Source organism: Pristiophorus japonicus, chromosome 13 (genome assembly GCF_044704955.1).
Source record: "Pristiophorus japonicus isolate sPriJap1 chromosome 13, sPriJap1.hap1, whole genome shotgun sequence".
Classification (NCBI taxonomy): Eukaryota; Metazoa; Chordata; class Chondrichthyes; family Pristiophoridae; genus Pristiophorus; species Pristiophorus japonicus.
Window position 1 is genome coordinate 7773822 of NC_091989.1, and position 12289 is coordinate 7786110.

At 47.0% G+C, this 12289-nt stretch overlaps 1 protein-coding gene across 3 annotated transcripts in view; it reads left to right on the top strand.

Moving 5' to 3' along the window:
- Positions 1 to 5995: 5995 nt before the first annotated feature.
- Positions 5996 to 12289, top strand: part of pfkfb3 (6-phosphofructo-2-kinase/fructose-2,6-biphosphatase 3) — a 51044-nt gene continuing 44750 nt past the window's right edge. For all 3 annotated transcript variants that reach the window (XM_070897114.1, XM_070897113.1, XM_070897116.1), the window contains exon 1: positions 5996 to 6291. In XM_070897114.1, coding sequence (XP_070753215.1) covers positions 6210 to 6291 — 82 coding nt within the window. In that variant the 5' untranslated portion in view covers positions 5996 to 6209. The remainder of the gene's footprint in view (positions 6292 to 12289) is intronic.

Here is a 12289-nt window from a genome sequence, read left to right on the forward strand (position 1 = left end):
CCCGCCCGCTCCCCATAACCCTTAATTCCCTTATTGGTTAAAAATCTATCGCTCTGTGATTTGAATACATTCAATGAGCTAGCCTCAACTGCTTCCTTGGGCAGAGAATTCCACAGATTCACAACCCTCTGGGAGAAGAAATTCCTTCTCAACTCGGTTTTAAATTGGCTCCCCCTTATTTGGAGACTGTGCCCCCTAGTTCTAGTCTCCCCGACCAGTGGAAACAACCTCTCTGCCTCTATCTTGTCTATCCCTTTCATTATTTTAAATGTTTCTATAAGATCACCCCTCATCCTTCTGAACTCCAACGAGTAAAGACCCAGTCTACTCAATCTATCATCATAAGGTAACCCCCTCATCTCCGGAATCAGCCTAGTGAATCGTCTCTGTACCCCCTCCAAAGCCAGTATATCATTCCTTAAGTAAGGCGACCAAAACTGCACGCAGTACGCCAGGTGCGGCCTCACCTTGACCTCACATCTGCGTATATGTCGCAAGAACTGATCGAAGAGTCTAAGCTACTCACCACCATCAACACACATCGAGGCCTTTTTGTGTACAATCGATGCCCATTTGGCATCAGGTCGGCAGCTGCTATATTCCAGCGCAACATGGAAGTCTGCTCAAGTCCATCCCGGGGACGGTTGTGTTTCAAGATGACATATTCATCATGGGCAGGGACACCGGCTCTCATCTCCGCAATCTTGAGGAAGTACAAAGTCGATTGGATCGGGTAGGCTTAAGAGTTAAGAAATCCAAGTGTCTGTTTCTCGGACCTGAGGTTGAATTTTTGGGCAGAAGAATTGCCGCTGATGGAATCCGCCCAATCGAATCCAAAACCGAAGCAATTCGCCTGGCACCCAGGCCCCGGAATGTCTCGGAACTGCGCGCCTTTCTCGGGCTACTCAATTACTTTGGGAACTTTATGCAGAACTTGAGCACGCTGCTGGAGCCTCTCCATGTGCTACTCAGAAAAAGCTGCGATTGGTTTTGGGGGGGCGCCCAAGAACGCGCCTTCAATAAGGCACGCAACCTTCTATGTTCCAAGAGTGTTTTAGCCTTTTTTGACCCAGGTAAAAAGTTAGTCCTTACGTGTGATGCGTCAGCGTACGGGATCGGGTGCGTTTAACAGCACGTCAATGATGCGGGTAAATTGCAGCCCATTGCTTATGCCTCCATGTCACTTTCGCGGGGTAGCGCAGGTACGGTATGGTTGAGAAGGAGGCGCTCGCGTGTGTGTATGGTGTCAAAAAGATGCACCAATACCTTTTCGGGGCCAAGTTTGCGTTAGAAACCGACTACAAATCCCTCACGTCCCTATTATTCGAGTGCAAGGCAATCAACGCCAACGCCTCGGTGCACATTCAGCGGTGGGCACTCATGCTGGCAGCTTACGACTACACGATAAGGCACAGACCAGGCACAGACAACTGTGCCGACGCATTTAGCAGGCTATCCCTGGTGACCACAGAAGGGTCCGTCGAACAGGATTGTGAGATGGTCATGGCAATCAATGCCTTTGAATCCACAGGTTCGCCCATGACGGCTCGCCAAGTCAGAGCCTGGACGACCAGCGACCCCACATTATCTCTAGTTAAAAGATGCGTTTTAACCGCTGACTGGGCAGAGGCTCGCGATGCCTGCCCCGAGGAGGTCAAACCCTTCCATAGGCGCATGCATGAACTCTCACTACAGGCAGACTGCCTGATGTGGGGCAGCCGAGTAGTTATGCCCTTACGAGGCAGGGAGGTGTTTGTCCGGGAGCTCCATCGCGAGCACCCGGGGATCGTCTTTATGAAGGCCATAGCCAGATCTCATGTCTGGTGGCCTGGCATTGACGCGGACTTGGAGCTCTGCATCCATCGGTGCACCATTTGTGCCCAACTCAGTAATGCCCCCAGGGATGCCCACCTAAGCCCCTGTCCCTGGCCCACCAAACCGTGGTCGCGGGTGCATGTAGACTATGCGTGCCCATTCATGGACAAAATGTTCCTCGCAGTCGTTGATGCATTTTCAAAATGGATCGAGTGCACCATTTTAAACTCGAGCACCACCTCCACCACTGTGGAGAGCCTTAGAACCATGTTTGCAACGCACGGCATTCCTGACATATTGGTCCGTGATAATGGTCCATGCTTCACCAGCGCAGAATTTCACAATTTTATGGTTGATCATGGTATAAATCACGTTAAGACGGCCTCCAATGGCCAGGCGGAGCAAGCAGTGCAAATCATTAAACAAGGCATGCTCAGAATCCAAGGTCCCACGCTGCAGAGCCGCCTGTCGCGACTGCTGCTGGCATACAGATCTCGTCCGCATTCGTTGACTGGGGTTCCCCCCGCGCAACTATTGATGAAACGAACCTTAAAGAACAGGCTCTCATTAATCATTCCAGACATGCATAAAATTGTTGAGGCTAAGCGTCAAAAGCAAACCGAGTAACATGACTGAAATTCGAGGGGGAGTTGGAATGAGACAGGGGACAAAGTGTTTGTGCTAAACTATGGCCGGGGTCCCATATGGCTTGCAGGGGCAGTAACAGACAAAGAGGGAAACAGGCTACTGGTTGTACAAATGGACAATGGCCAAACCTGCCGGAGGCATGTAAACCAAGTAAAAAGTAGATTCACTGATAACACTGAAGAATCAGAGGCAGACTACAATGTGGAACTCACACCACACCTGGTGAACAGACAGGTGGAACAACCTGAGGAAAGGGCAGTCTCAACAGACAGCCCAAGCGAGATATCAGCAATCACCCCGAACGAGATACCAGCAATCACACCGAACGAAAAACAGGCACCAAGGCAAACAACTGAACCACAACTAAGACGTTCCACGCGAGAGCGCAGACCACCTGAGAGACTGAATCTATAAAGGCAATAAGACCTTGGGGGAGGGTGATGTCATGTATCTCACATTACTGTATATAACTGTATCTTACCATGCTACACACTGTAGCTGGATATGACTGTAACAATAAGCATACCTTACCACCAGGGGTGCACTTGCAGGAGACACTCCATACCTGTCCCACTGAGGTATATAAAGGGAGGGCTCAAACAAGTGCAGCTCTGGAGAGCTGGAATTAAAGGTGCAGGTCCTGAGTGACCTTGGCTTCAGCATGTGTCTCGTGTGTCAGTACATTAGAGTCAGGACTTAACAGTCTCCACAGATGCTGCCTGACTGCCTGGGCATTTTTTTTTTACCATTTCCAGGTTTCCAGCAGTATTTTATTTCGCTGCAGAGCTTTTCTGGAAATGGTTTAAATAGAGCGGATTTGATTCAGTGTTACAGATTTCTGTCTGGAAAACTCTGGGAAACGGATCTGATTGAGGAGGGGTGCATTAACTTTAGGTCCTTCAGTAAATCCTCTTGTTCTTGTAATCGTGCTGGTGTGTTGAGTGGTAGATTAGATAAGTTTCTTATCTGAAGCAGCCCAACAGATCTGAGACAAAGACAATTGTCAGAAAGACCTGTCAATTGCCATTTCCATGTGAGATGGTGGGAGATAGGTGTTGATGCTGACTGTGCACAGGGCGATGCTGAGCAGCTGGTTCAAAGCGTTTGCCATTTTTAAAGAAAAAGTTTGACGATTGTGTACAGGAATTCGTGTACACAGCTCTCTACTCCTGACAGCACGAATTGATGTTATGCCCTACAGATAAGGTGCTAAAGAGATTGAATACATCACATATAATGCAGATTTGGACAGGTTATCTATACACTGCTTCGCAAAGTCAGGAAGATTAGCTATAGGGACTTTGGAGCTCCAACAAGGTGACACCTAGGTATATGCAGCAGATTGTATACCTGCAATGGCCGCTCGATTAAATATTTTAAGGCACATTTGATAAACGCGGCGAGTTCTATTCTGTTTACAGCAGCTTGAAGTAAATGTTTTATTGGGGGATTTTGCTGGCCTGGTCGTTTATTATTTTGACCCGTTTAGGGGAGTTTTTATTTTTAAATGACGTACAAATAGAAGTTTAGATATTTACAAAAAACATCTAGATATGGAATGCCGCGAGCGGGAAATGCGGTCCGGAGATGAGAATGACTCTATTGCTGGAAATATTTGAAGAGATGCTCTTATGCCGGATGAGTCACCGAGCGGAGGGGGGCGAGGGGGCGGGAAGGCCTCCTTGGAAAGGCTTTGTGTGGCGTTCAGTACGTGAGGGACGTGCCAAGGGTTCCCCCCAATCCTTATTCTGAATCTAGTTCGGTGTTGGTCTCCCCTTACAATCGTCTAGACGTTTGAATTACTGGTCCACAGCAGAGCACAAAGAAAAATCCTATTTTAGCCACAAAATAAAGTCTATATTAGGAAAAGCTGTGTGGATTAAAAAAAAATTAAAAAATTAGGCTAATTATATACTTAACGTGCATAATATCTGTAATAATTGTGATCCCGAGGAATGAGCACATTTGTTTTATATTAGTCATATAATCAAATAGAATTAAAATGCGTCGGCGTTATTAAAAGTTAAATGAAACGGTTCGATATATTTTCGTCAAACTGATTTGCTGTTATTACATTGCAATGTTTGGGGGAATTCAAAACTGGACGAGCCTTTCATTCCATTTTTTCTATTGTGAATAAACAATACAGGGAAAGCTAAAAGATTGAGGCTTAAACTCACTGCCATACTGTCTTTTGGAATAAAAGGCAAAATCTTTAATAACCTACACATGAACTACCTATATGAAACATTTTCATTATAATTCTGCAAATTTGTTGATTTAAAGTATTTTTAGGTGCCTAATAAGATAAAGCAGTTCGTGTATTTTTGTCTGGCTAGATATTCTGATTGTAAAACTGAATGCAGGTTTGCAAGAAGTTTCATTATTTTATAAGCCACTTTTAACTTTAACTCTTTTTAGTGCTTATATCAAAAATACTTTCATATTTTAAACATAGAAACATAGAAACATAGAAAATAGGTGCAGGAGCAGGCCATTCAGCCCTTCTAGCCTGCACCGCCATTCAATGAGTTCATGGCTGAACATGAAACTTCAGTACCCCCTTCCTGCTTTCTCGCCATAACCCTTGATCCCCCGAGTAGTAAGGACTTCATCTAACTCCCTTTTGAATATATTTAGTGAATTGGCCTCAGTATTTTTTTGTCCCTGTGCATTTTATTTACATCTATTATTCTATATAGGATGGTGATTAACCCCATTTTATCTATAGTCAAGAAGGAATTATTCTTTTAAAGGGTGCGTTCCCCTTGCCTGGATTTTGGGTGTCAGCTGTGGCTCAGTGGGTAGCACGTTTGCCTCTGAGTCAGCAGGTTTGTGGGTTCAAGTCACACTCCAGAGACTTGAGCACAAAAATCTAAGCTGACACTCCCAGTGCAGTGCTGAGGGAGTGCTGCACTGTCGGAGGGGCCGTCTTTCAGATGGGATATTAGAGTGGCTGTCTGCTCTCTCAGGTGGATGTAAAAGATCCCACTGCATTATTTCGAAGAAGAGCAAGAGGAGTTCTCTCTCCTTGGTGTTCTGGCCAATATTTATCCCTCAAGCAACATTGCAGATTATCTGGTTATTATCACATTGATGTTTGTGGGAGCTTGCTGTGCGCGTATTGGTGCATGCTTGCATTACAGCAGTGACTGCACGTCCAAAAAAAAAGTATTTCATTGGCTGTAAAGCGCTTTGGGACGTGAAAGGCGCTGCAGAAATGCAAGTCTTTCTGTTACACACATCCCCAAGATCCACTTATCTGATCCGGTACAGACCATGGGTTAATAAATCTTTAAAAAAAATTATTTTCAGGCTGTAACGATTTCTAACCCAACAGTATCAGTTGCAGCCAGTCAAATGAGCGGGGATGTAGCAAAGGCGCGGGCCAATCAGCAGCGAGATGGCGGGGGTTTTACGTTCTAGTCATTTGCATGGTGCTGGGCCATTGGTGGAAGGCGGCGGTGACGCGGTGGGGAGTCACCCCGCGCCCGGCGAGGGGTTACAAAAGCCGGCCGGCGCTGAGTCACCCAGCCGGTCCAGTGCTGGGATTCTAACTCTCGCTGTTTCAGCAGCATCTCTCATTTGCAGCATTGCGGATCAGATTGGAGTTGAACCAGAACCACACACGTTGACAAACCACCGCCACCCCCACCCCCCCCCCTTCCCTTCTCGGCATTGCTGGAATCCCACAATACAAAAAAAAAAGCCCCAAAGCCCCCATCCAAACCAGCCGCAGCCAGACAATGCCCAGGGAGCTAACGCGGAACCCAATGCAGAAAATCTGGATCCCTTACAAGGATGAGCGACCTGCAGTGCCAGCCCGATGTGAGTCAATCGTAGATTGAGAAATTAGACCTGTTAATTTGGGTTACGGTGTAGAGAAAGCCAGCTGGAAATTAGACCTGTTAATTTGAGTTACAGTACAGAGAAAGCCACGATTCTCTCAGTGCGCGAATGGTAACCGAGTCGGGGAATGTCACTGGTGCCTTTACAACATGCGGGTGCCTGTGCACCGCTGAATGCTCGACGTGAGCATTTCTTTTGTGAGACGGGCGCAGTTCTCCGTTTTTTGTGTGTGTGTAGTGAAATGCGCTCTCCCGCGATTTAGGAGTCTTATTGTTCTAGACTTTATTTGTTGTAATATTTTGTGTGTGTGTGTTGGCAATCAGCTCTTTGCAATACACGTGACTGCCTGTGGTCAAAAGCCGGGTTATTTACAAACTTGTATCCATGACATTGGAAACAATAAAGACGCTTCGTCTTTAGTTAATGACTGAATTTAGTTTTCGCTCTCTCAGCCACTTTGTGGCACTCTTGCCCCAATCAAACCTCACATCGAACGAATTCCTTTAATATTGTAATCGCTTATTTAATAGTGAGGCTAAAATTAGAAACTCGTGCTTCTAATAACCTGATTTCTCGGCTGGTTCAGCATCCGGAAATGCCTGTGAACTTCACGTGTCTTCAGGAACCGATGCTTGACTGTTAAGATTTATTTTAGGTGAATTTTGTGTTTTATTTTTCGGATGTCAGTGGGTTTTTCCCAGATTACCATTTGGAAATTTCAGAAGTTGCGGAGTTACAGGGCCGCTACCGTATCAGTTTCGTTCGCAACTGATTTGGAGGTGAACATGTGCAGGGGAGGCATGTCTTTGGCTCTGACATGCCTCTCGCCTTGTGACAAATGGGCATGGCAGAGATCAGCTCACTCTGCTCCCCCGGAGAGTTTGTGCCGGTTGCTATAGATACTTTAAACGCCTTGTATTGCAACTAAACTAGTGAAAGTCGAAGTATAACAGAGAAATCAGTAACCCAGAGGCATAGAATCATTGAGTAGAATCATGGAACGGTTACAGCACAGAAGGAGGCCATTCTGCCCATCGAGCCTCTGCCCACTCCCTTTCCCCATAGCCCCGCAACTTTATTTAACCTTCAGATACTTATCCAACTCCCTTCTTTAAAGATCAGATTGAATCTGGCTGCACCACCCTTTGAGGCAGTGCATTCCTGAATCCAACCACTTGCTGCGTTTTAAAAAAAAAAGTTTTAAATAAATGCAAAGTAATTGGTAGAAGAATTAGAGGTGAATTGAGGAGAATTGTTTCACCCAGAGGGTGGTGGGGGTCTAGAACTCACTGCCTGAAAGGGTGGTAGAGGCAGAAACCCTCACCACATTTAAAAAGTACTTGGATGTGCGCTTGAAGTGCCGTAACCTTCGGGCCAAGAGCTGGAAAGTGGGATTAGGCTGGATAGCTCTTTTTGGGCTGGCACAGACACGATGGGCTGAATGGCCTTTTTCTGTGCCGTAAATTGCTGATTCGTTTTAACCTTCCAGTATATTTCAGACAGGAGCTCAGAATATGTTATAAAAATGTTGCCCTTTTTTTGTACTGAGACATCTTGCTGGTATTTGGTTAGCTCTGCTGAAATACTTTTTTGTCTGATTTAATCAGTTTTGGAAGTAATAGGTCTAGCACGAGTTACTGGTGGAGGAGGAAGGAAGTGCAGCCCTGATGACTCATGATTAACTCACCTAACACACATTAGCCATGGCAGACCTACTTGTGGGGAAGAGTGTAATTGGAGGCCATCAATACAAGATAGTAACCAAGAAATCTAATAGAATTCAGAAGTAAAATTCTTTACCCAGAGAGTGGTGAGAATGTGGAGCTCACTACCACAGGGAGTGGTTGAGGCGAATAGTATCGATGCATTTAAGGGGAGGCTGGACAAGCCAATGGGGGAGAAGGGAATAGAGGGTTATGCTGATAGATTTAGATGAGGAAAGACGGGAGGAGGCTTGAGTGGAGCATAAACACCAGCATGGACTGGTTGGGCCCAATGGCCTGTTTCTGTGTCGGATATCCGATGTAATGTTTTTAAAAAAAAAACATTCGTAATGTTGTTAATGGTATAGTTCCTGCTCTCTATCTTTCTTTTTCCTTGTTTAAAAATAAGATGGTACCTGGAATATTGTAGCAGGTTGTGCTTCCATCCTTTAAAAGTCTCTACTGTAGTTTGAAATGTTGTTGCAATAGTTGCCACTTTACAGCTGGGGTCAGCTTGTCAAATATTTACAAATCAAATGACAGTGCTGTGGAATGAGGTGGTGCATATTGCTATGGCAACACGGTTCACAATTTTGGCTGCTGCCAAATTAATTAGGTTGCCCCTCATCAGTTCTGATTCTCGGTGGAGTTGGGCTGAGGGCAGAACGCTGGCTAGGAGAATCACACTGGAGAAAATGTAAAGATTCCTAGAGAGAGAGCACGAGAGCCTTGCATTTACACAGTGTCTTTTACAACCTCCGGATGTCCCAAAGTGCTTTTGAAGTCAATTGAGTAGCTTTTGAAGTGTAGTCACTGTTGTAATGTAATGGGATTAAATGTATGAATTGCAATATTAGTTTGAACTGCAAGTGTAATGCAGGCAAACATTTCATTTAATGATCTCAACTGGGCTTTAAAACGAAAGCTATAATGGCAGCAGTTAACTTCTCTCTATTTCTCTCGCTCGCTCTCTCTTTCTCTCGCTCTTCAGTCCCTCTTGTCATGCATTTAAACCTATCCCTCTCTGGTAGGGCCCTAAAGATAAGGTGCTTAATTAGGTAAATAAACAGTATTCCAGTCCACAATCCCACTGATCATCTTGAGAACGCTGTCAACTTTACAGTCCTTCCCCAGTCTTCTGAGACAGTTACTGCAGTCTATACCTGATGAGAATTTCGGGGGGTGGGGGTACTTTCCCCTTTTTCTTTAGGACATGAGGCGGATGATTGGGTCTCGAGCCATCGCAGACTTGGACCACAATATGCGGCATAACTAAGCCCGCCTATTTCCACCTCCATAACATCGCCTGACTCCGCCCATGCCTCAGCTCATCCGCTACTGAAACCATCATCTGTGCCTTTGTTACCTCTGGATTTGACGATTCCAACACGGCTGGCCTCCCACACTGTACCCTACGTAAACTTGATGGCATCCAAAACTTGGCTGCATGTGTCCGAACTCGCACCAAGTCCCGCTCACCCATCACCCCCTGTGCTCGCTGACCTACATTGGCTTCCGGTTAAGCAACGCCTCGATTTCAAAATTCCCATTCTTGTTTACAAATCCCTCCATGGCCTCGCCCCTCCCTATTTCTGTAATCTCCTCCAGCCCCACAACCTCCCGAGATATCTGCGTTTCTCCAATTCTGCTCTCTTGTGCATCCCCGATTTTTAATCGCTCAACCATTGGTAGCCGTGCCTTCTGTTGCCTAGGCCCTGAGCTCTGTAACTCCCTGCCTAAACCTCTCTACCTCTCTTTCTCCTTTTTTAAGACGCTCCTTAAAACATACCTCTTTGACCAAGGTTTTGGTCATCGGCCCTAATTTCTCCTTGTGTGTCTTGATGTCAAATTTATTGTTTTACAATACACCTGTGAAGCGTCATCAAGGTTCAGATTGGTGATTGGAGCGTGGGCAGATACAGCAGGAGCGGCGAGAGACTGTGGAGGGATGTGATTGGGGCCCAGGAGAAGCGTGAGTTCAGGGCCGGGTCCCAGGGGCAGCACGGCCCAGCCCACACTGCGATATGTGTGTGCACTAGGCCCGTGCAGCAGTGCTGGACTCCAGTCGTCTTGGTCAACCCTTGCCACTGGACCAAGACCTCGCTCTGTCAAGCCCGTGTGGTGGCTGGTGTGCAACGTTTATAAAAACAAAAATCCACGCACCGGCATCTTCCACCTTTCAGGATGTAGTTCAGGATCCGGAATATTATTCATTGAAACACCTGTGAACTCATCCTTTTTTTGGGGGGGGGCGAGGAAGGAAGTCATGCTCGGTTCGACGGACTGCCTATGATGCTGATGATGATGTGCCTTGGGATGCTTTACATAAAGGCACTATATAAATACAATTTTTTTATTTTTTTTAATTTCAAAATATACTTTATACATATCAAAAATTTGCACAATACATTCGAAAGCAGTTCAGTACATTTGGATGCTGACCGCAGTTCCGTTCAATACATTTCTTTACTTTACATTTCAAGGTACAATTCATACAATCCAGGATACATTGTGGTACGTTCATCAAGTTACATTACATGTGCCACTACCTTCACTGTGTACCGTATAGTTACATTTCTTTCCAATGTACATTACTAAATAGAACTTTCATTATCCATGGCACTGCATAAGTATTTTTTCACATCACGGTGCTCTATGTATACAAAGGGTTTGCCATTGCAGCCCGAGGGGAGTTTTATACTGATTCCAGCCCCTGGGTTTACTGTGACGGAAGGGCTTTAAACTGTGGCCCTTCCCCACCGTGCCTTTGCGGCGACTGCACCAATTTTAAGTGCGTCCCTCAGCCCGTACTCCTGGATCTTGGATTGCGCCAGTCTGCAACACGCAGACGTGGACATCTCCTTGCTCTGGAAGACCAGCAAGTTTCGGGAAGATCAGCAAGTTTCGGCAAGACCAAACTGCGTCTTTCACCGAGTTGCTGGCCCTCCAGCAGCAGGTGATGTCTGTCTCGGTGTGTGTCCCTGGGAACAGCCCGTAGAGCACAGAGTCCTGTGTTACGGAGCTGTTTGGGATGAACCTCGACAGCAACCACTGCATCTCCATCCAGACCTGCCTTGCAAAGCGGCAATCCCAAAGGAGACGGATGATTGTCTCGTCCACACCACAGCCAACTCGGGGGCACCGTGCCGTGTCTCTGAAACCCCGGCTGTGCATGAAGGATCTGACGGGTAAAGCCCTTCTCACCACCAACCAAGCTACGTCTTGGTGCTTGTGTGAAAGCTCTGGTGATGAGACGTTCTGACAGACAAGTTTGACAGTCTGCTCGGGGAACCACCCGACAGGGTCCACCCTCTCCTTTTTTCGTAGGGCGTCCAGGACCTTGGGTGCCGACCACAGCTTTATGGCCTTGTGGTCAAAGGGGTTTTTTCCGAAAAACTTTTCCACGAAGGACAGGTGGACAGGCATGGTCCAACTGGTGGGGGCGTTTCGCGGCAGCGTGGCCAGATCCATCTTTCGCAACACCGGGGACAGGTAGAACCTCAGCACGTAGTGACACTTGGTGTTTGCGTACCGGGGGTCTGTGCACAGCTTGATGCAGCCGCAAGCAAAGGTGGCCATCAGGATGAGGGCCACGTTCGGAACATCCTTTCCTCTACTGTCCAGAGATTTGTACATCGTGTCTCTGCGGACACGGTCCATTTTGGACCTCCAGACAAAGTGGAACACGGCCGGGTGACTGCCACAGCACAGGAGCGTGAGATGGGCCAGACCTGTGCCACGTGCAACAACACCGAGAGCACCTCACTCCTGATGACCAGGTTCTTTCCTGCCATGGAGAGGGAGTGCAGCTTCCACCATCCCAGTTTTTTGTTTCACTTTGGCGATACGCTCTTCCCAGTTTTTGGCGCACGCCCCGTCCACTTCGAACCATATTCCCAACACCTTCAGGTAATCTGGCTTAACGGTGAAGGGAATAAAGGATCGGTCGGCCCAGTTGCCAAAGAACATGACCTCGCTTTTGCTGCGATTGACCTTTGCTCCCGAGGCCAGTTCAAACTGGTCACAGATTGTGAGCAATCTGCGGACCGACTGCGGATCCGAGCAAAAGACGGTGACGTCGTCCATGTACAGGGAGGTCTTGACCTGAGCGCCTCCGCTGCCTGGGATCGTCACCCTTCTAATGCTCGCATCCTTCCTGATGGACTCGGCAAAGGGTTCGATACAGCGCACAAACAAGACAGAGGAGAGGGGACAGCCTTGCCTGACGCCAGACCTGATCGGAAAGCTTTCAGTTTCCCACCCGTTGATTAGAA